The following is a 25,287-nucleotide window of genomic DNA, read 5'->3' as shown; positions in this document are numbered from 1 at the left end:
ATATATATACATAAACACTTCCATCAACCACAAAATTATCTAAAACTTTGTAATTTGAAGTGAGAGAGAGAGAAAAAAAAAAAGAGATTAAATTTAACACTTAATTTGTGAAATTTTATTTTAAATAATAATTATAAATTTTTTGTAAGTTTTAAAATGTTAAAGCTATTTCCAAATTTCACAAAATGATAAAAAAAAATTCTAATTGAGCCCTTTTATGAGTAAGTTTCTATAAAAAAATTATATAATTAATTATTGACTAGAAAAAAGAGCTAATTTTTTGTGTCTTGGATTTTCATATATATTTTTATTTGTCTCAAAGTGGGATTGTTACAAATTGCAAATTGCAAAAAAAAAAAAAAAAAATAATATTGACTGACAAATCAAAGTCCAAAAATTAATTTGCTTCTCACAATTCTTCATCATTCATATTGGCCCATTGACAAAGTTGTCTTTTTTTATCAATAGAATATATATTATTATTATATATTATGCAAGTAATTGTAAATGAAATAGAAAATATATCTAAAGTCATCAATCCACATTTTACACCGTAGGAGCGAACTCGTTCATTACAAGTGTTAATTGTAAATCATTATAATTATTTAAAAAATTAATTAATTATTTCAATATTATATTAATAAGTAATTGTTTTTTATTGTCAAAAAGTATGGAATTTGGGTATTAAAATAATATAATATATATTTATTTTAAATATGTATGTAAGTTGTTCGTACAAGTTGGGTTGTTGTACAAGTTGCAACTTGTACGTGGAGATTGTACTACATATAAATTTATGTATAGATCTCATTACACCTGAAAACATTGGTCATTCATGGATTCTGACCATTAAAATTACTTATTTTCAATACTTTTAAAAGTGATCCTACTTTGAACACTTAAATAGTGTGCCACAGCACGTTTATCAATTAGTATATGCTATTAAAATGTTAAAAAATTCTTTAAAATAAATTTTTTTAAACAATTTTTAATTAATATTATTATTTCACTTCTTTTATATCTTTTTATAATTGATGGCACGGTGTTCATTTGAATAATGTGCCTCAGCACGTTTATCGATTAATAATAGCCTTTAAAAAAGTTAAAAATTTTAAAAACAAAACAAATGTTTGTCTCATTTTTTTGATTGCATCTTGTACCATTTACTTATGCAAGTTACAACTTGTACATGATGATACTACTAGTTATAGGTTATATATAAGTTAATAACACTAGTCATTACAAACTGATAATTAATGATATTATTTCATTTTAGGTGATTAAAAGTATTTTAGTTATATTATAGGTATAGAAGGGATGATACTCTGGTCATTTCGATCATGACCCACGGCATGTTTATCAATTATTAATTGCCATTGAAAAAGTCAAAATTACATACACTGTAAAAAAAAAAAAATTATCTCTCAATTGCAGCTTGTACATTAACGCAACTTGTACACACAATATCCATAATTATTAAGTATTTATTTAGAAATAAGTTTAAATCATGCAATTTTCATATTGATTAATTAGCTTCAAAGGAAATAACTTTGAAGAGGCAGTATTTTTTATTTTTTAAATTCATCTAACCAATTTTTGTTCCTCATGTAAAAGTTATCTATTCACTAAAATCTATAAAAAAAAAAAAAAAAAAAATTGAAAAAAAATCCATCTGTATGTAATTTGTTTCATGTCTAAATAATATAATATGAATAATAAATTAGGTGCGTTTTTCCTTAGGAAAAAATTGAGTTTCACATATTCTATGTATGAGTCATTCTATAATGTTAATTTTTGTTGATGTGCATATTTGGAAAATCTGATTGAATTCAATTGTTTTTTTGTTAACAATACATTTATCATGTGAAACTTGTGTTTCAATCAATAGAATAGTGAATCAGGCTCTAAATTTGTAGATTTGAAAGTAAATAGAATAAAAACTCAAACTTATATAATTATACTAGGGGTGTGTGTTTTTTAAGTGGAAATAAGAATATGAGGGGATTGGGTCCGGGGAGGGGTAGAAGGGGTATTTAAAGAAAGGTTTAAAATTGTCAATGTAAAAAAATCATTATGAGAATTTGTATAGTATAAGTATTATATATATTTTGAATATAAATTTAAAAAATAAATTAAAAGGAAGTTTTATTTGTAACTTTTTTTTTCAGATTATTTTTTCAAATTAAACTTTCAAGTCTATTGTTGTTGTAGTTGTTTATGTTCGGATTTTCAGCTGAAGTTTTTATATTAGTGGGTGAAGAAATAGTAGAAGAAATCGTTTTCAGAGAAGAGGGCTCAACTATAAAGTTTGATTTGGATCGTAAATGAGTTCGTCTATAGTCCTCAAAGCGTTCTTTCATGGCTTCAATTCTTTCAGCCACTCCATAAGGAGCTTCTGAATGAGGGCGACCCCGTGGGAAGACGGGAGAGTATATTTCTGAATCACTGAATACACGTTGTTCTGATTCGTTTAAGGAATTACCAAACTCAGGCCTATCTCTCCTTGGATTATATCCGTAGTAGGGACGAACACGCCTGGGAAATAAGGTCAAATCATCTATTGGCGATTCTCCAGAGTTTAGAAAGCTCCTTCCACCAGAGTCGAATTCATAATGTCTATCTATACTTAAATCGAGTAGAGGAGCTGAATGAGAAGAGTTGGGTCTTGAGACCCCAATGGGAGTGGAATTTGCTGTGCCCGGAGCATCATGGGATGATGATGGACTTAAGGAACAAGAGATAGCATCACAAGGGCGAGCATGATAAGTAGGAGGAGGAATTGGGGGCCAGTTCTCATAGAAATGGTCTTTTCCTCTGAGATCATCATTGATTTTCTTTGTGGGCGAGGGTGATGACGTGGAAGAGGAGCTTGTTATTGCACGCACTTCTTCATCATCAATATTTGTACTAACAAGTCGAACTATGGCCATATTTTCATATTCAGGTTCGTATTCTGGAGGATGAGGAGGTGGTGAAGATGTGGCCAAAGGAACAATTTGATTATTATTTAAAACGGGAGCATTCTCATAGTTTGAGATAGTTTCACGATTGTTAGAATCCGCTATTGCAATTTGGGGCTGAGGTATTTGACTATTGGAAAAAATATTTTCGTCATCTTCTTTTTGATAATGGTGAATGTCGGCTTTGACAAGATACTCTGAGCTTGAATAGTCTTCATGAATTGTTTCCAACTCAGTTTGACTTTTGGATGATGACGTTGTAAAACGAGATCTTGGGGTTAGATCCGAATCCATCGTCAAAGTTGTTGGATAGGAACCAGATGTAGTTGTGGAGGAATGAGGGTTTAAGGTACTCGGAATTGACTTTTCTGCAGATGAGGGCTGACGGACAGATGATAATTCGGATGAAAAATTCATGGGACTTAAATACTCTACACTACCAAGTAGTGTACCTCCGTCTAAGGGTGAGGAAGCTCTTAATTTATTATAGTCTTTATCGATTGGGAGCTCAAGATTGTTGTCTAAGTGAGAGTTGATTTGAAATTCTGAGGCAGGCTGCTCTCTATCTCCAACAGAACGAAGGTTTCGTTTCTTAATTGAGTCGTCATTTTCACTCTCGAACACAACCTAAAATATGAATTCAGAAGAACAATAAATGAGTTGCAAAATAATTAATCAATAGCTACAACTATTATACTGTGTTACAACATTTTTCAGTATTTTTGCTATTCAAATACAAATCAATGGATTTAATTCTCAAAGAGCAATTGAAACATCTAAGTGTTGAGTTAAAAATAGGTTTTGTAAGTGCAAAAGTATAAAAGGTTCCGACAATGACATCATATTTAATATTAAGATGGATTTTAACAAATTCATTTTTCTGACAAGTAGATTAAAGCCTCGAAACATAAATAACTTTTTTTCTAGTTGTTTTTAAGTATTATAAATAAACAGGGATATGAAAATTGTCGAAGTCCACGCGAGCATACATTTTGAAAAGTGTACATTGTACTTACATTGCTGTAATATATTATAATTTTTACTCTTATATATTATTCCTCCATATTTTGAAGTATCAAACGTATTAGCGAGTAAAGAGACCGTTTTATTTGAGGTTATAAATTGAATCATAATTGAAAATAAATATTAATATCTTATATATAATAAAACTAGGCAATAGAGGCATACAATTAATAGAGAAAGTAAGGTTTAAATCCTTTTTGACATCCATTTTGAATCCATTTGAATCCATTTTGACACTGAATAGTTAACTATTTTCCATAGTATTAACTAAAAAAGGGGTTTCATTATTATAAAACTTGGTTGTTTAGGTCCCCAAAATGACAACATGCGAAAACTATATATACACACCCTTGCAAGGATTTCGACAATTTTAACATATCTATGCGTCAGAAAATATTATTTATTTTACCCCTAAAGACAAAGAAAAAATCATTTTTTTCGTTACACAGTGGCATTTATTTAGAAAATATTCAAAAGTAGCTACAAAATTATTAAATACCTGTTTCCAATAAATCGGTTCAGGCCTTTCCCATTCCCTATCAGCCCCAACTTTATATACTCCACTTTCAACGACAAAAGCCCCGGGTGGTACATTAGAATAAAGTCTTTCAGGACTATAGCCTGCAACAATGGCGACACTTCTAGTTCTAAATTTATTAGGAGGGAGATTAACCCCAAAGCCTCCTTCATCGTCTGCATCATTTTCGAGTCCATTTCCTCTCGTAAGAACAAATTTCCCGTCTGTTGTTCTACAAATAAATGAGGGGTTTTTCTGGGGGATTTGTGGTTCAATTTTGAGTGAATATGCCACAGATCGAGAAGAAGAATAGCGCCGTGATCTACGACCTTTTCCAGCAGAGTAGTCGGGTTCATTCGGCTCTTGGGCTGTCCCTCTTCTTCCTCTCGTTTTTCTTCTACTTCTCTTCTTTTGTCTTCCTTCATTGTCGTTTTGAGCATGATTTGCTAGGTAATGCAACTGCATTTCTATATCTAATATACATTCTGCGACGCAATGATACACTGTTAAGAAACCTTGCTTTAAGGGTATTGTATTCACAACTGGAACTCCGCTCTGTCTATGTCTAAAAGAAAGAAAGAGAAAAAATTAAATCACTATTAGTCTTAACAAAATACATATATCAAGGAAATGATCGAATGTCTAATTAAACATGTAACTATAAAGTTGTAAATTCTAAGGATTTACTTGTATGTTCAATTTTTGTAGTGGGTAATATGGTCAGTCTTTTTTATACCCAATTTGTTATTATGTCTCTTAAATTATTGAGGAGAAAACCTCAAATTACAGAGTGCCTTATTGACGTAGATTAGTATAATATATTTTTTTAGGAGTTATAAATAAAAATATAGACATTGATGTCATTCCTCCGTACATTAGTCCTTGCTAGATACGGAGTTGGATTTATGCTTATTCCCTTCCTCTCTAAACAAAAACCAATTTATGAATAATATTTATCCAAACATAGTTGGCTACGTTACAACATTTTTGTCCGCTAGGAGGCTGATGATATTTGAACATTACTCTATTAATTTCTATGCAACTTCCATGAAAGCATTCGTTAAATTGAATTAAGAAGGTAAATTCTCCAAAAGAAAGACAATTATAAAACGTTGTACCCTTTTTATCTTAATTCTGCAATGACAAAGAAAAAAGGTCATACAAAATACTAGACTCAAATATTAGGGCAGAATGAGTTACTTCTCTCCCCTAAAGTTGGAATCCCTTATTTTAAAGTATATAGGTTCTCTGAGTATTTGTTGGGAGTTAAAAGTGTTGGTCCTTGTTGAACTCAGAGTAGAATGGAGGATCGAACCGAGTAATTCATACTTACGGTATGTTCTTGCTAAATACGGAGTTATATTTGTCACTATCATAGCTGCTTATAGCTAATTTAATAAAACGTCATGGGAGCTAAGCTCTTCTCCTTCCTATTGTTTCTATTATTATGTCATTTTTTGGTTTCTTTTTTTAAAACATACTCGCAGTGCTTAGAATTTACAACTATATATATCTATCAACAAAAATGCTGTATTAGTGAGACAGAAACTAAGTATTAGTAATGAAACTATTAACAAATTGGATATACATAGAGATAAAAATCACCTTTAGAACTCGGGTTCCTTCATATGTAAGCGAAAAAAAGAGAGAATTGGAAAAATGAGAAAGAGAATTAATTAATATGGATAAGAAAAGTAAAAAAAAAAATCAAAAGTGAAGTATATAGTAAAAAGTACATAATTATAGATCCTGACGTTGATTAAAGCTTTTTTAAACACTAGAACTACGTGAATTTCCTTATACCTGAAACAGCGATGCTGATTTATTGACCCCTACTTTTTCCAACCCTGTTTATTAGCATATACACAAAGGATGTAATTAAAGATTATTATTTTTACACGTAGATTTGTTGCTTGCAGAAACATATATCTGGTCCGTCAACATGCTAACAATTTTGAACAAAAAATGAGAAAATCCTTATATATTTTATTATTTTTATATACATTCCAATATTTCAAAGTATGAATTTATTGATGTTATATAAAGACAATCTAACATGAATATAAGTTTATTTCACGATTTTAATATGAAAGAACGGTCATTTCGACCCCTTCACTGTTCTAGTGTTAAAATTCTTTTTTTAAGAAAAAAAAAAGTTTTTAATAATGTAAATATATTGTTGATAGTTACCTTTTTAAAGGCACTTGACTAACTTGACTTCCATTTCTGGCCTCAGACACACGACATGCGACCATATTATATGCTGTAAGTAAAATATTAAATAAACAACAAACTGATAACACTTTGGTTAAAAAAAAAAAAATAGTAACTACGTCTAAAAAAGCCTCATATTTTCAAATAGGGCTGTAATAAATAATACAGGGATTTAGTCTGTAACAGAAATCAAATTAGAAGATGCAATTACTTCACTACTCAAAATTTATATAATAATTAATTGTTTAACAAAATGTTTATGTTCTTTAGTTAACACACGATAGAGTGTTTTCATGTGACGTCATCTTGATGGAAGTCAGGCATCTTAGAAGAATTATAAATAGAGATGCTCAAATTGTCGAAACTGAAGTGAGTGTAATAGCCAGACAAGTGAGAATTTCATAATAATATAGAGAAGACTATTTCTTTTAAAAAAATGCTCCAAATATGATGTAAAAAGTCCAGGGCTGATCCCTTACATTATAAGTTTTCCACTATGTTTGATAAATAATAGGTGCAGAAAAAAACAACATTGTTTTCATTTTCATTATTATAATCACACGGTATTTTGGTTCAGTGCCGGTAGTTTTGATGTAAAAGATGCACCTCGCTCAGAGAGCCCAATTGTGAGAAATGTGCATAAATATAAGAAAAAATAGAGTCCGACCGTCATAAATGCATTGTTTTGATTCCCGAATAGAAAAACATAAATGAAAAAAAAAATCCCTTCAAAATAATCGATTTATTTTTACTACATCTATTTAGTATTATATTCCTCTAACATGGCATGACTCTCTGTTTATTATACAACTGATGATACCATTGAAAACTCTCTATAGATAATGAATAATTAATTATTAAAAAATATATACATATGTATGTATATAGTACTAGGGAAGGACGACAGATGACTTTTCGATATTTTTTGGATACAAAATGATTCTAGCAGATATAGCAATTTCCAGCAGTATTGAGGTTGGACAGTGTAGCTATAGACTACGTTGATGCTCATTTATTCAACGAGTTCTAAATTCAAAACTAAAATATACTTAAATTAGTTTGGTTAAAAAATATATTAAATATATATATATCTTGTGGTTCTTATGTTGCACCACCAATCTACATACTGTCATACCACCTAGCGGATATATATATACTTTTTGGTTTGATTGTGTTACAATATTCATTATAATATTGTTTGATTTACTGGTTCTACATACAGTCGTACCAGGATAATGGCCCATTTAAAACGATATAAATTGCAACTAGACAAACTGTCAGAAAACCTTTTTGCCGAAGGATATTTCGCTGAAGAACAATTTGTTCAACGGATATTACGCCAAAAATGATATTTAATATAATATATAGATATACACGGTTATATACTTTAATTCAATTTAAGATGATACTATTTTAAATAAGTATTAAGCTTGTTCGCCAATCCATGAGTATTTTCCAATATGAATAATCTATCATGTAGAATGATAATTATAAATTGGATTTGCACTTCTACCATGCGAATTTCTTTTGTGTTTGTTTATTATTATTTAAATTAGTTAAAGTACTACAACAGTCAAGATTCAAGCTACAGTCGAACAATATACTACTTTGTTGTCTTTAAATAAGGATCATTCATGAATATAATTAATACAAAATATATTATTTTGTATTAATTTACTTATATAGCATATGAACAATACCTATTTAGCATATTTTCATCTAAAATTTAATTAAAATATACAAATCATATACATCAAATATTCTTCTCTACCAAATGTTTAAATGGTCATTTGGCAAATTTTCCTTCGGTAAAAAAGTTTTTGGCCAATTGACTGGTACCTAAAAATAGTTCTTGTAATGACATTACATCATAAAGATGGCATACAGTCAATCACTTAAACACTGTATTTCTGACCTTAACTCCCCACTCAAAAACACAATAAAATGTCTTCTATGAAAAAACAACAACAATATAAATATGATTTCTACTCAAAAAGCACTGTTTCTTTTTGTTTCTGTCATGTTATTTTTTTTTATTAATGCAAAAATATTTTAAACTTGAGCACAAAAATGATAAATATATAGTGTATTTTTTTTAATAATGTCAAACAAAAAAAAAACCAATTATTATTTACTCTTCAAAAATAAGTTTTCAAAATATATTAAATGTTTTTCGTAACAAAAATATCGAAAAGTATCCCAATAGCAAAATCAATTATGGTACTGGCATCATTGTTCGCCATATTCCTAGTACACATATGCACCCATTTGTGTGCATATTGGGTTTATTCTCAATGTATGTAAACCAAGACATTCTTCAAAGTATCATAGGAAGTGTCATGGAATACAATCATCTACTAAAAGTATTTTAAACAAGAGTAAAGAACATCATGGATCTGTGAATTAATCAAAGTTTTTCTTATACTATTTCATTCAATGTTCTTCACTCTTGGCCGTTTCAGTCTCAACTTTTTTAATGCTAATTTGTATACTAAAGATTTGTGTGAAACAAAGGTGTAGACATACTTGGCGTAGCCAGACGCTGAATTTCATTAATTGCTGCATAGAATAAATAAATATTATTATGGGGGAATGATGAATTTGAATACATAATTTGCTTAAGAGAACTTAAAAGTGATGAATCAACATACCCCTATCATGCTTTTCTCTTCTCCTCTTGTTACAAATTTTGACTGTACAGATTGAGAGTACTATGGCGACGATGAAAAATAGGATACCACCTATAAGGCCGGCTGTAACGGCTCGACGTTTAACGTTTTCTGGGACACCATACCGCATTTCTTCACTAACTGAATAGCTAGTCAAGGAATGAGAAAAAACTCGAAAGAGATACGCTTTGGCAGTACCCATATTTTTAACTTAAAATAAAAAGAAGATGAATTAAACATTTATTTGAATCGTTTTGTTAGTAGATAATACAAATCTATAAATTTTTGCTCTTGGATTAAGATGACATGTTCTTCAATGTTTTTATCTCAAAGAACATGAAAAGAAACTTCTGTTATTGTGGCCTTTAGAGTGCAATATTTTACATACTATCAATAAGCTTTAATATCTTTATAAGTAAATAGAAATATATTTTAAAGCAACAAATCTTATACATTTTAAAACTAGTAATATTTTTAAGGTTCTGTTTTTTCTTTTTCTGAAGATAGTTTGTTTTCAATTTACGACAAGCTATGATATTTGTCATTGCCATCAAAAATGAGAAGTATGTTAGACCTTCAAAGAAAGGGTCAATTTCCTTTACTTATAATAAATTTAGCAATTATCAAAACATTTTTTTAATCTGTAAACATGTACGAGGGTTGTCTGAAAAGTTTCTGATCTAACTACGATATGATTTATTTATCAACGCAGTCTCCTTGTAACTCTACAAACCCTTCTCCCTGTGATGTTTTCATCTCTGTAACCGTTCCAAATAGTACGCCGTGTTTTTCTCTGCAAAATATTTGTTGCCAAATGTTTTTTCGATTTTGTCAATTTTTACAAAAACACTGCGCGTCCAAAATTGCTGAAACTTTCACGAGTAAAAGCTACTAGTTAGAGATGACTAGCTTTTATTTACAAGTGCTGCCTTCTCCCCCGTTGAGGTACGAAAATTTTCAGACTACCTTTGTAGTTACAAACTATATTTAATGTTTTTTTCTTTTATTGAGATGTTTCAAGGCGAAAAATGACACTAAACCATTTAAATATGACAGTCTGTAGGCCACAATAATCAAAATTTGGGCTATTTCTATGTTTCTCTATATAAAAACAATGAAAGGTGCATAATCGTTATCCAAGGGCAAAAATTCGTTGACTAGTGCCAGATATATATTGCTCAAAAGATCAAATGTCCTTACACATATAAGAAGCCTCTTCTACGTCCACTTTTTGATCCGTAAGAGGAAGCCATTTACTTCCTTGAGAGTCAGTTTTGACTTGTATTGTATAATATTGAATGGGGGGATCTTCTTTAGGAGTTATCCAACGAAGAACCCATCCACCAGCTTCTTGATTCAATGTTAGATTTGTTGCAGGAGCTGGACGTTCCCCTGGAGGAGCATCTATATAAAAGGAGTCATTATTTGACAAATATATCATGGTTGTAAAAGTAGTATTTTAGTAACAAAGTACTTTGAATCCTAATGGATTCAAAGTACTTTGTGGTCTATCATTATGTTTGAAAAATAACATGTACGCCTAAAAATGGCACATCTCATTATAAGGGATGTGATATTAAATCATCACATCATGATATAGAAGAGAGACAGAGAGAGAGAGAATCATCTTGATATAGAAAACCCAGTTTCCATGATTTGTGAAAGATTATATGTATATTAATTTATATTTAATGAAAAAAATAATAATAATAATTTCTACCTCCAACTTGAGGGATCAAAGGGTAAATATAGCGTCCGTATTTATCCTGAGGAAGTGAATTTATTTGAAAATAAATAAGGTCTGAAAAAAAAGTAAAAAAAAAACACAAAAATAAACAGAAACAAATCAACTTAAAGACACTAAACGAAAATATAAAGTAATACAAAACTACAAAACAAAGATCAAAATAAATGAATTAGTGAGTTAAAAAGAAAAAAAGAACAGGTAGATGAAAATCAAAGGACAAAGTATATTCAGTAGAGGCACATAAAGTGTGTACCAACCTCTGAAATATTAATTATACATGTGGCCCGTCACACAAAAGCAAGCTAGATTTTTTTTTTTTTCCAAGCTAAACCTGGACTACATTTGTATTCTTTGACAAATTATCGTTAATACCTATCAACTAACTATTCTTATAAACCCATTTGGGTGTGCCGCAAGTTGTACTTAAAGTAACCAACATTGATCGTCATAATAAAAAAATGATAATTTGATATTAATATTTGTCAGGGCCCATATCGGGGGCAATATAAGTCCCTTAAATCATATAAAAGTTCTAAACTATAGTTAAAACCCTTACTTATATTAACTCATCCCACAAATTTGAATATAAAGCCTATAATTAACTCAAATATGTCTATGAAATATTTGGTAAAAAAATATATTATGATTTCCTTCAAGATTGTTTTTATGTTGATGCACCACATATATAAAAATAATAATATGAGGATAAAGACATGAAAATAAGTTATTATAATAATGGTGAATATTGTATTCCAGGTGAAAGGGCTTTTATAAAATGCTTTGTTTTTCATGCACAAAAAAAACAAACCCCAAAAAAATCCTTTAAAACACACCGCTAATTGTTATTTGGTTAAGTGATAGCTGCACTCATGATGGTGGATACGGAATTAGAAAGCAAAGGATCCATGCTATTTGTTATTTTTCTTCAAACAATAATAATTAAGGAAATTGATTTGACATTCTACAAAATGCAAGTTTTTTTCCCCCGTCACACTAAACCTTAAACTGTATGACAATTCAAAATAAAGTTTGTTAACTTGTTTTTATCTACAGAGTATTTTCTCCCATCTCTCTTCTATGTTCTTGATTGTGTGTCTAAAATGCGTAAAGAAGCTAAATAAGATACATCTAGGGCTTATCGTCCTAGAATTATCTAAACTGAAAATAGAAACTGATTGAACTCTCTGGTACTTGGCAATCATGTAAAAGGAACAACATGGGAAGGACAAAAATAGAGAGGAAAAAAATAATGAAATAACCAAAAATCAATATGAATGTTTCTTCGTACCAGCTGAGGATGATGTATTAAAAGGTAATCCTTTGATTTCCACACTTAATTCAATGCATTCTGCTCGAAGATATATCGTTGAATTGGCGGCGTGTGAAAAAAGATAATTAATATTCCATTTTGTTATAATTTTTGAAAATTGTTTAATTAGATAAAGAACGGAAAGAAACCACAACAAAAGGTTGTAAGAAGTAAGAAAAAAATCAAATTTTGCTTTATGCATAAATACAAGATACTTGTAAGTGTTAGCTCAATCAAAAGGGTTAGAAGAACTGAACAATTACTGCAATGACATAACATAAGTTCATAATGCAATTTGTCATATTTCAAAGGTCTTTTTGTATATAATTATATATTTAAATTTAATAAATACTTTTGTCCCTAAAAATATAACATATGATTGACAAAGTCTCTTCGGAACGTATGTTTATCATTGAAGTAATTTCTCAATTATTTTACTGCTTTTGTAATTACAGGTCTCTAGTATTATATGGCTTATGTAAGATCTTCTCTCTTATCATAAATAGAGTTGACATTTTTGTAAGGAGAAAGAGAGTGCGTTGAGAAGGTGGGAGCATATGGTATTACTGAGTTAAGACTCTCATTAATATCATTTGAATATTATATGATTTTAGGGGAATACAATAAATTATTGCTATAAAGGGAGAATCCTTTGCATTAAAAATAGCTTTTGTACAGGAAAAATATATCATAATAATATTATATATTTCATTTTGCATTTTTAAAACAATTAACACCAAGGATAAGCGAGAAGTTAACAACATGACGACTTATTACTAAATAAGGGATCTTAAGAGTAAACTAAGTATTATCAGGATTAGAAAAGGAAAAATAGTAGATGCATGTGCTCTTTCTTCTCTTTATTTTTTATCTAATTAGTGTTGTGAGGGTGTTAACATCTCCATCTAAAAAAAATATAATCCATCTTTGCTGTAAATTGATTTAAAGATGAATAATAAATTAAATATAGGTGAACTCAATATAATATTTTCTCTGTACTAATATTTTTTTTTAAATTTTATAACACTGATTTATTTTCTCCCTCCTACATCATAAAACAGGCAGCTGATGTAAACAAGGATCTTACTTCAGGAGTACCATATGTAACCGTATGCCGTGGATCGTATGCAAGATATTCTTTCTTATCATAAGCAGAATTGACTTAATTGTAAGGAAAAAAAGTGCGCGTGGAGAAGGTGGTAGCATATGGTTCTACTGAATTAATACCTTTGTTACTATAAGCTGCCAATGATATTATTTTGATGGAGAAAATTTAACATTTGAAATAGGATTAGTGGAGGAAGATTACCATAATTATATTTGTAATTTTTGAAACAGTTTACACAAGGGAGGGAAGGCTTACTTTAGAGGGAGAAGTTAACAGTACAATGACCTATTAAATAATGAGCAAAAAAGAAGGAAGGGCACAACCAATAATCGTTTTTCCTATCCATATTTCTAAACTTAATTTTCTCCTTATAAAAATGTCAACTCTAATCAATAGCTAAAATGAAGGTTATCTAAAAAATAACGGAACTTTTGATTATGTCTCTCAACCTACTACTAAAACAATTTTCATGCATATATAATTTTTTTATAGACAGAAATGAAGGGTTAAATGAGGACATATTTGTGCATGCAATAATTAATAACATGCATGATCAATATTTATGTAATTTTATAATTTTTTAAAATTACATATTTGGTTATAAGCGTCTCGCATTCAATACTAATATTAATAAGTATATTAAGTAAGAAATTCAGTCTTTATTTTGTAGGAACGATTGAGAATAAATGTAACTTTTTTTGTTTTGGCCTCAATTTATTGAAGCTGGGTTTACTCCGACTGGCTAAAATTTAACATATTATACCTTGTGTTGTGTCTGTCCTTATTTATTCATTACAGTCCAGTCTTAAGACCAGTCCTTCAGACAGTAACAGGGGCGTCCGCAAGATAATATTTTTGGGAGGGTTTGGTTTTTAGATTTAAAAAAAAAAAAAAAAAAAAAAAAAAAAAATCATAAATTTTTGTAAAAAAAATTTTTAATGTAAAATTTAGTGACAAAAAAATTAAATAAAAAAAAAAATTGATTTAAAATTCAAAAGCTAGGTTTGTTGACAAAAAACTCCGATATTAAATTTTTGGAAAAAAAAATTCAAATATTAATTTTTCTAGTAAAAATCAAACATTCCTTTATTTTGTTTGGAAGGGGGGGGAGGGAGGGGGACTCGAGTCCAACCCATGCAAACGTGTCTGAGTCAATAATAAAACTGATTTAAAAAGAAGAAATACAGTTGTGTGACATCATCAAGGACCGAACTTTATATGCTTTTAGGACTGAACTGAACCGCACCCAGACATAACTGGACGGGACTTTCGTCTTTAGTCCTAAATAAGGTTCAACACAACACTAATTATACTTACTTAGGTTTGTCACTGTTAATTATATATTCAAGAAGTATATTAATCATTAAATGTTCAACGTTAAATTTCTGCAACTGTCTCTGCCAACGGGAACATGCGCAACACTTTTTTTTTCAGGCTCAAATATCCAAATCTGTTATGACTTAGAAACAACAAAATTTAAGACTTCATATTAATATGCCTTCTATAAATTGAATCTATTTTAAGGTTACATCAGTCTGTAGTTGTTCTACAAATTGTATTTGAATACAACTTGTCAAATGTTACAGCTGTTCTCATAACCAGTGGCAGTTGCAACTGTTAAAAAAATCAAATTAAAATTTTAAATTAAGCAATTTATTTAAATATTATTTTTTAGGGAACTAACCCTTTCAAGTTGTAATAGCAGATTAAAATATATACAAATTTAAAAAAGTTATTGATAATTTTGCACAATAATCTGCATTGTATTAAAAAGTTATTCTTATATAAAGTTTGTGTCTGTATGTTTTCGATGTTCGATAAAAAAGCTTCAATTTCTTTTTGAACTAAATTATCAAGGTTGTCTTCATAATTTTCCATACATATTTATTTAAGTAGACACTCTAAATTGAAAATAAACTCCTCTCTAAATATGTGAAAGAGAATTGATTGATTAAAAACATGTTTTGACGTACTTATATCGAAGTAAAATATAGGCTATGGAATTTTTTTTTAATTTAACTCTTCTTATCTTCATTTTTCATTTCCTTCATTTAATACCTTTTTCATCCATCAATTTAAATTAAATTAATATGGTAGGGAGTAGATATTGCGATCCCAAATTAATTGACAAAAAAAAAAGACAAAAAAAAAAAGACTAAACAATTGATGGATAGAGGGCGCAATACAACTTTTACTCTATATATATAACGTAATCACTCAGTTTGTAGTGAACATGCAGTTTAAAAAAAGTAAACTAAAAATAAAACCAACATAAAGCATAAAAACAATTTAATAAAAAAATAACAAAAGAAAAAAAAAAAAATAATGGAACAACTTCCCACCTGAACTCAATAATTTCCGTGCACCATCACTTTTCAATCCTTTACAACCTATAGTATAGTCGAAGTGACAATATTTTAGTACAGAACAAATACTTTTTTTTTTACAAAATATTTTATTTTTTTGATCCCATACAACTTGAAGGTATTTAGAAACTTAATTGTGTCTTTCATTGAAGGGCTTTCTAAATGAAGGGGACTCCAATGTGTGGATATTCACACATATAACAAGTAATTGGAATATTTACAAACTTGTGTTACTCTCTTACCACTAAAAGTTGACTGCTCAGAAGGGGATGCAGTTGGTGGAGGTCGAACTTCCACATCTAAATGTCCATCTCCTTTTTTGAAACGTGTGTGTGTTTAATTAGTTAATTGGTTAAAGTGAGTGAAGGAAAGGAAAGATATAGAAAGAGAGAGAGAGAGAGAGAGGATAAAGAGAAAATAAAAGAATTATGATCAATGATTATTGTAAAACCTATTTTTTTTTAGACTTAATAATTAATTATATTTGTACTATGATAAACATACCTTTGGTAGATGCTTCAATTATCTCACTAAACATGCCATCCCCATATTCATTTGTACCAATGACTTGAAATTCGTATTTAGTTAAAGCGCTTAGATTATGAATTTGTATCTTGCGAGCGTCAGGTGGGTTCACGGGAAGCTCGATCCAATTGGGAAACTTGCTGTCCTTCTCTCGATACCTAAAGAATATTATTCATCGTTATTCAATAGATGCATGTTATGAAATGATGTGTACAAGTTGCAAATAAAAAAATGATTAGAAAACTTTTTCATATAAGGAATTTACTCTACTTATAATGAGAATATTCCTTATATCAGAGGGTGTCAAATAGCTGTACGCGTACTATTGGTGATAATAAGTGTCGGGTCAATCCTCGGACTTATTTCCTAAGCCATCCTCTTTCAATCTATTTTTATCATTCAAGGGTGGTACTAAGGACGGATTAGTTGGTTCTTCAGTCTTACCGTCCTAACTATCTTTTTATTTTCTTCACTCCTAGCTAGGATTGAAGAAAATAAAAACCAAGGATGTAATGAATGATAGCTAGAACGTATAATACTTGAGTATTATAAGTTCTAAACACACGCTTCCTATTTTAAACTTAGGATATCTTGTCTCTTTGAAAGAAGTCATGATAAAACTTCAAAAGTTGAAATGACGTAGTTAATAATTACGTCAGTTTATATATTTTAGTTAACATAAAGACCGATAAGAACCTGTCCTAGGACTGAATTTTTTTATTGTAATTATATGTTATGCACCTAAATTAGTGATAATACCCCAATACAGGAGGAGCGGGGCCACTAGCCAACCCACTTTTTGAAAGACGAAAGCAATAAAAAATTGCATGATGTAATTTTCATAAAGTGAACTCCAGCTCTTTGAATTGTTTCCTAGCCCCCTTCGTGTTGAGCGAGAGCACTGAAAATACTCATAACAAAGGAAAATACTCTAAATAATCAGTTAAAAGGGACAGTTTATATGACATATACCCGGATAAAAATAGAAATCCGCCAATTTAATATATTTATTTTGAATTTTAGCAATTTTTCCAGAAAAAAATGCGGGTATTTTTCACATTAATGTCTTTAGCTATAGGTATACCCCACCTCTATTTGACTAATTCAAAATATGAAATAACAAAACTTCCTCATAAATTTATTTGACGAAGACATTTCATTATAAAAATCACAGGGTTTCATCCAATAAAACTTTAAAAAATACAAAGATTTGTAATCTTGAATAGTTGAGGTATAAAAACTTTATTGTTTATCTTGATATACGTATAAATGAACTGTACTTTAACATATTTATTATTGTTTTTTCATCTGTGCAGTGTATAAATCAAATAGTGAAAGTCTCACAAAGAAAAATAACTCGGAATTTTCTTGACATGGAACTATTTCGTTCCTTCTTTTAATATAAAACAAATAAATTTATGCAAAAAAGTCATTTGCTTTAGAACAGTGATTTTCATTTGTTCATCTCAGAAACTCTTTGTCAAAATATAATAAATTTTTTAAGTTTCTTTAAATACATATTTTTTTTACATTAGAGTAAGTAATTTTATCTCAAACAAGGCATACTTTCTATTTGGTAAGTACTCTTCAAATTCTATTCTTCAAGTAAATTGAGATGGTCTAACAAGTTTTAAATTTGATCTAAAATAAGCTTATTCTTTTCTAAATGACCAGTAGTATTAAGTTTAAGATGCTTTGTTATCATAAGTTTTTTATTATTCTCAATAGAGTTTATACCTATTGGTACAGTAATAAAATGACCCTTGAAACTGAGCATTCAAATTTATATACAGTCAAACCTGTAGGCAAGGGAAACTTAAAAAAATAACCTCATAAGCCAAGATTCTGTTTAAAAAAAATCTAAATTTGAAAATTTGATATGACCGTTTAGTGTTGGACACGCTTAATACAGGTGACGTTAAACAAGGGTTGACTGTATGTACATATACGTTAAGTAGGACAGTTTGTTTTTCAATCTTTAAAATTTCTATTACAGCTAGTGCGGAAAGTTCTTAAGTGGTAAGAAAATTTAGATAATCCAAATTAGCATGCATCTTTTATAAATTTTCTAGATATGCAAGATCAAAATTATATGTTGAAAATTTAATTATAAATACATGTACTTTTTACCTCCATAAGGAAAATTTCGAAAAAAAATTTATTAATACCTTTTACTGGTTAGAAAATTGATTGTGATAAATGCATTTTCTACTCTTGCAAATTTGTTGCATAACATATTTGCATCCTTTTTATGTCTTGGATTTGATTTTTATATTAATCAATGGCCTTTGTAGTAATATTTGTATCATTTCATACTTGGTCACTAAGAAGATTATCAATTCAAGGTATATAATAGTTAATAATTATTCTCTAAGTAATAATGAAAGGTTGGTAACAAGAAAAATACAGTAGGATAGTTACCATATACTTTTTTCAAAATTTCCCTTTCCCTTTTGTCGTTAGAGGTTTGATTGGATAAAAAGGCTGATCGTAATATAACAATAAATACTGAAGGTAAAGTTTGAACTTTTAATGCCTAAATAAATATAAAAAAGCGTTTGTCATACGGCAAAATTACTGGTCACACTTATTTTCATACAAAATGACTGTTTTTCCACAATAGCCATAATCGAAATATATAAAAATTTAAAAACAAATCTTCGTAATGATTGTAGAGGACTGTTTTCTTTACAAAAAAATTCTTTTTAGTGCATTAACAATTATATGTTTCTACCTGACTCAATGATCTTATATCTTTTTAAAATTATTATGCAAGTTTTATAGTTTTTATCTGTAGGGAAGAATTAATATTAAATTCGAGAAATTACACTGTCCAACAACAAAAATGGCAAAAAAACAGTATATGCTTAATTTAATAGAGTTTGATCCCCTGATTGCAAATATGGCCTTATTTTTTTTCTCAAAGTCTCATGGCCTTCGAAAAACAAGCATACTTTTTATTATTATTTTTTAGATCCTCATAAAATAAAATCCAAGTGGTCAGGGGTAATTTAGCGGTCATTCCGTTGCGAGAGATTACTCCCCAATAATGCACTCTCATCTATTGACGAAAACCGATCCATAATTCGATACTAATCTCAAGAGCCAAGAGTCCCGGTTATCATTTCAAAACTATAGCTCTAAGTTTCTTTCTCTCTCTCTTTCTTTTCTTCTTCTCTCTCTCTTTGTTTCTAGCTCTTTTAACTATGGCGTATTAATTTATATGGACTTTTATTATGAGATCAATTCAAAAATGAGTTTTATCCTTAAATATTGCATTTGCCTTATCTCAAATTGGCGGCGATATAGTGCGTTTTCGGGAATCTCTTTAAAAAAAAAATTAAAGTTCATACTTTCAGCTAACCAATGAGATACTTTCAAATTGTTTAAATATATTTGTCTTGAAGCTATGAGTATTTGAATAAAAATCACCTATTTTCAACTTAAAACAATCATAACTGGAGTTATAAGCATGATAGAGGCATTTAAAAAATGGTTTTAGAATTTTTTTAACATATATTGACATAATTTATCCCTATCTTCATCACCGAGGGCTTAAAACAGCTTTGAACCTTAAAAGTAGCCAAAAATAATAAAAAAAGTATGCTCTTTTTCTGAAGGCCACGGGACTTTGAGAGAAAAAATAAGGCCATATTTTGAATCAGGGGATCAAACTCTATTAAATTGAGCATATACTGTTTTTGTACCCTTAAAAAAGTGTGATTTTGTTGGACAGTGTTATTAATCTTTTTAATTTGATAGTTTTATACAAATGAATTATAATAATTCAATTCTTCTACAAACATAGGTACATATAACACTTACCGTATTTTGTAGGATTGTTTGCAAGAAGCACAGCCAGAGTAACCGGGAAGCCATTGAATAGTAACTGCAAAGACTTCAGTCTCCGTTATTGTAATGTTTGTAGGAGCGTGTGGTGTCGTTTTTTCGATATAGAGTTCTGCTTTAGCCGTTATTGTTGCGACCTCATTACTCACAACACACTCATATACACCGTGATCACTTTTTCGAAGATTCTCAATGGTGAGCTCCCCATTGTAGACCTTGCTTCTCTTATGTGGAAGACGACCACGTAGTTTCCTCCATTTTATATCCGGATGTGGCACTCCGATGGCTCCGCAGGGCATTGTGACTTTTCCTCCTACAGAGCGGTGATATAGTTTTTCGGGTCGTCTCATGAGGGTTGGAGGGTCTTTAATAAGGACTTGCATGACGCCAGAGGGTCCAGCTGTCCCATGAATGTTGTAAGGGGTACATACATACTCTCCAGCTTGGCGTTGATTCACACTCTCAATAATAAGAGATCCGTTTTGTGCGTTAAAGACTCCATCCACATCAAATGGATCATAGACACGTTTATCCTTACTCCAAGTCACAAATTGAATCTCTGGATTAGCTTCAATGTGACACTGAATGATACCCTTGAGTCCACGAGGTATATATTGACTTGTCGGGGTGTAGGTAACACGTGCTGGATCTGTAAGTAATTCAAATAAGAAACTTGAAAGAAAGCATTTAAAATATAACTTACATTCAACACCCAAATAGGCTGTAGCCTTGATAGGCCTTCCAATTCCATTGGTAACCTCACAGGAATACATTCCTTCGTCACTTGCACTGACTGGTTGAATAACAAGAGTTCCATCACTGAGGAATCCTGCTTTAGAGCTCAAAGCACCTATTGTTTTGATGGGGATTCCATCTTTGAACCACACAACTGTCAAATTGCCAGGATTGGCTTGCCCCTTACATGGAAATCGAGCTTCGCTTCCAGCTAGCTTTGTTAGATTTTTGGGCTCGGTTACAATTACAGGAGCACCTGAAAAAAACGCAAAGCAAACAAAAAAAAAAAATAAAAAAATAGATAAATGTTGACAGATGATAGAGATGTGTTGAAATATTTATATGTATTAGAGTTACATTGCCGAGATTTTTCTAGGTTTTACACCTTAGTAAATTTCTCAAAAACTCTAGGATTATAATTATTTCATAATAAAAACTTCTTTTATGTAATTTATTTAATGAAAAGTTGATTACAGGCTGACGATTCACTTGAGATAAAGTTTTTAACTAGTTATGATGTGCTTTAGCACAAAATGTTACCCAGAAAAAGAATCTGTAACAATCTACAGCTGAATATATAATCTTAACTTTATCTATTATTGTAGCAACATATTTTTTGAATCTTTCAACCCCCAAAATCATTTATTATTTAAACAAATTATCTTACAACTGTCTACACGATTTTCATGACTAATGATACTTGATACCGTAATACAGTATAATTATGATTCATATTCACTCGTAAATGAGCGAGTGATTTGTAGGGTAGTATTTGTGTACGTACATTCATGTAGTGGTGTAAGGGTGTGAATTTTTTAGCTGCCTCGTCTATTTTGGAATTGGTAATATGAAGCATGAATTTTCTTTTCCTCAGCAGTTGTCGTTATTATTTAACTCCTGAGTAGTGATCTTCCTTTTTCTACTACATTCAATAATGTATATTTGAAAACTGATTGAGCATTCGTCTTTGCTCATACAAGACCGAAAGTAACCTTGACGATGTGTTGCAGAGTTTTAATTGTCAGTCCTTGTTGGACTTTGAGTATAATTGAGGATCGACATCGGAGGAATTTTCGCCAACACCCTTGTTTATTTCCCTCTCTTCTCCTCCTTTGTCATAGCTGATCCATTTAAACGTCATGACAGCTTAGCTGCTCTCCTCCAAATACTTCTTCAAATTGTTAGTATTACCATGTTCATTTCCGGTTTCTTTTTTTACCAACTCCAAAATACAGACGATTTTCATCACGTCAGACAGTTCTTCTGACTTGGTACGTTGAGATTATTCATTTTCTTCTGCTAAGAAGAATAAGTAATCTCCGACTTCAGACGAAGCCAGTTACCCCCTCCAAGGAGAAGGATGACATAACGACACATTCATTAATTACTCAGCCAATTGTCGTAGCTGATCTCTTCCAATTCATTCTTCAAATTGTCCAAGTGATCAATAAATATCTTTTTTTTATATAGCATACCGGTAGATCAACTTATTTTCAAATATGGTGATACCCAGTGATGTAAATCTTGAAACATTAAATTATATTCAATACCTAATTAAACATTTGTGTTTGTTCATAAAAGTAGGAGTGTAACCGGATAATTTGTTAGGGAGTTACAAATCTAAGTCCTTTTTTGACTCAGAGTAGAATTGGGGACCGATGTCGGAGTAATTTTGCCTATGTTCTTGTTTATTTCCTTCTCCCTCTCCTCCCTTGTCACAGCTGATTGTAGCTCCTCCAATACATTTTTTAAATTGTCAGGGTTACCATGTTGATTTTTTTTAACATGCCCATTAAACGCAATTTTTTCATAGCTGGTGATACTTATACAAAAGAGAAAATGCTTCTTTGAAGGGGAGTCCATCAAATAAAAGAAATGCACTTTTCAGAAAAAACGCCTTACATCGTTATCTTAGTTATCATCATGTAATCAGTGGTGATGATTATATTTTATTCGTCTTACCACCTCACACTTTTATTATGATTATACATATACATAGATATATTCTTATTCGACCTCAATTCTCACTAATATATGGTAGTTTGAGCCTTTCTTTCAATTTAACTTTTCTTTCATTCTTCCTTGAGTGTGTTCTTATTATTTTTATCACGATGATGCCAAAAGAAAAAGAGAGGGAAAAAATATTACGAAAGCAACTTCAAAAGTTGCCCATCTTTTTACCCAATTCCCACACTACTTATATTTCTTAATATTTTTATTATACAGCCAATAAGATTGCACCCCTTTAAAACCCATTTTCATTCTTCTATCACGTATTCTTCACATGTTCAAGTACTATGAAATTCGGGACATTACATACACATAACTCAAAAATTTAAGTTGTATAAAAAAATTAATACTATATCTCTGTTGTTTTGAAACATTCAAGGAGGGAGGGAAAAGCTAGTAGTAAGGAATTTATTTACAAGGAAATGATTTTAATTTATATAATGTGTAGAGGAGATCGGGTTTTACCGCTCTCAAGTAAGCTCAAAAAAGCTAAAGCTTTCAACTTGGTAAGAATATTCACTCTTAAGCTTGAAAAATCAAAGTTAAAGCCACTTATAATACATAGGCACTATTTTTTGACAACGGAAAGTAAGACATTTCCTCCACTCCAAAATATATAAAAAAAAAAAAGGGCTTAGGTTTGAAGAACTTGAATGCTTCCCGAAATCACGTATTTCAACTTCTAAGGAATTGGATGCACTTGAATGATGTCAAATCTTCCTCTTTAAGGGAACTGGTCCTTTTGAATCCCTAAGATACTACTAATTCCTTTCTAAGATACTAAGAGCAGAATTATCTCTAATCACTAAACACAATTAAGAGGGCATTATTTAAAACATGACGTCATTATTAATCTAAAAAACTGATCAATAAGGCTAGCTCTGCCATTGAAAGCGGAGAAGTTACATACAGCTGGGGCATAGCAAGGTAGTTTCGTGGCAGTCCTAATTAGGGCTTAAGACTGCAGTACCATCCAGTTCAGTCCTGGATATCCGTCCTAAAACTAATAAAGTTCGGTTCTTGAAGACGTCACTAAACTTTGTCTCTTCTTGATAGTCTAAGGGATTGACAATCATTAAAATGTTTCCCAAAGACTTATAAAACCGGTCCTAATACAAATAAATAAGGGCTGACACGCTACTACAGGGCAGCAAAAGTGTATATGTCTAATCTATAATGCCGATCAACCTATATAATAACGACTGAAAAAAAGAGAACAATAAACCCGTGTTTTGTTGAACAGCTGGAAGTACATAGTAACGTCAGTTCAGCTGGTGTAGTCACCATAAAAGATCCATAAGTACCAGTCCTAGGAATGACAAATTTTATTACTACCGGACTGATAACACTGTAGTCTTTTTAGTTTTTTGAACCCCATCCAACCCTCATAATAATTAACAGTTGGCAAAAAAACAAACAAAGAAAAGAAAAAAAAGCCAGATACAAATTTTTTTCTTTAAATTTTTCCTTTCCTTTTTGACATTCGAGAATGAGAGTGAATATAAAGTTTGACATGATCTGTGCTATCATGTGGATACTGATGTTTTATTTCTTAAAATTTTGCTCTTGCCTTATTGTTCCCGGACTCCTCTATAAACTTCATTTGTACATACTTCTCACGATTGAAGAAACATGTTGAAAAATGAAGGTATAAATAAGTAAATTTAGTTACTCATTTTTTTATTTTTTGGGGTGTGCATATTGTGTATACAGAATACACATTCATATGAAAAAAAAAAATTATGTGTATGATGATATCAAATTCAGAACACAGAAAGAAAGAACTTAAAATGTTCTTTCTTTTATGGAGGTAGGTACCTTAAAAAACACATACAGCATTCATTTCTTAAGGACCTTATTTCTAATATATTCCTATTTGAGTGTGTTTGGAATATATTACTGTATAACATAAATATATTTTTTTTCTCACATATATATAAATAAATATCCGTGTGTGCTCTATAATACCTAAGCACTGATTTAAAGTGTATACTTCCTCTAGTTAAAGCATAAGAAAACTAGAAAGAGCTCGATAGTTAAAAAATATATATTTAGTGAAAGCTAGTAGTTTATTTCTATCGATAATTTTTTACCTAAAAAACCAACAAAAAATGAAGATTATCCAAAAAATATTTCGTATGCATATAGCCAAAAGGTAAAAACCAAGTGGCAGAACAAAGATCACATAGTCAATACATGTTGCCGTATCCATAATGTTTTTCTCCGCTTAGTGTGTCGCGTATATTTGAATATTA

General features: G+C 30.3%; 1 protein-coding gene across 19 annotated transcripts in view; it reads right to left on the bottom strand.

The window, feature by feature from the left end:
• Positions 1–1,022: 1,022 nt before the first annotated feature.
• The window catches only part of LOC121122898 (protein turtle), a 356,799-nt gene continuing 332,534 nt past the window's right edge, over positions 1,023–25,287 (bottom strand). For 6 of the 19 annotated variants that reach the window (XM_071890411.1, XM_071890410.1, XM_071890412.1 and 3 more), the window contains 12 exons: positions 20,991–21,278; positions 20,264–20,936; positions 16,418–16,596; positions 16,156–16,227; positions 15,890–15,937; positions 12,419–12,478; positions 10,584–10,787; positions 9,366–9,593; positions 9,241–9,273; positions 6,691–6,763; positions 4,483–5,065; positions 1,023–3,587 (listed from right to left, as the gene is read on the bottom strand). In XM_071890411.1, coding sequence (XP_071746512.1) covers positions 2,178–3,587; positions 4,483–5,065; positions 6,691–6,763; positions 9,241–9,273; positions 9,366–9,593; positions 10,584–10,787; positions 12,419–12,478; positions 15,890–15,937; positions 16,156–16,227; positions 16,418–16,596; positions 20,264–20,936; positions 20,991–21,278 — 3,851 coding nt within the window. In that variant the 3' untranslated portion in view covers positions 1,023–2,177. Of the gene's footprint in view, positions 3,588–4,482; positions 5,066–6,690; positions 6,764–9,240; positions 9,274–9,365; positions 9,594–10,583; positions 10,788–11,103; positions 11,185–12,418; positions 12,479–15,889; positions 15,938–16,155; positions 16,228–16,417; positions 16,597–20,263; positions 20,937–20,990; positions 21,279–25,287 lie in introns of all 19 variants that reach the window. The other 13 variants (XM_071890421.1, XM_071890423.1, XM_071890422.1 and 10 more) reach the window with 7 other exon arrangements.

The sequence above is a fragment of the Lepeophtheirus salmonis genome, chromosome 8 (assembly GCF_016086655.4).
Source record: "Lepeophtheirus salmonis chromosome 8, UVic_Lsal_1.4, whole genome shotgun sequence".
NCBI classification, from domain to species: domain Eukaryota; kingdom Metazoa; phylum Arthropoda; class Copepoda; order Siphonostomatoida; family Caligidae; genus Lepeophtheirus; species Lepeophtheirus salmonis.
The sequence above is the reverse complement of the archived record's forward strand: the minus strand, read 5'-3'. Positions and strand labels throughout refer to the sequence as shown.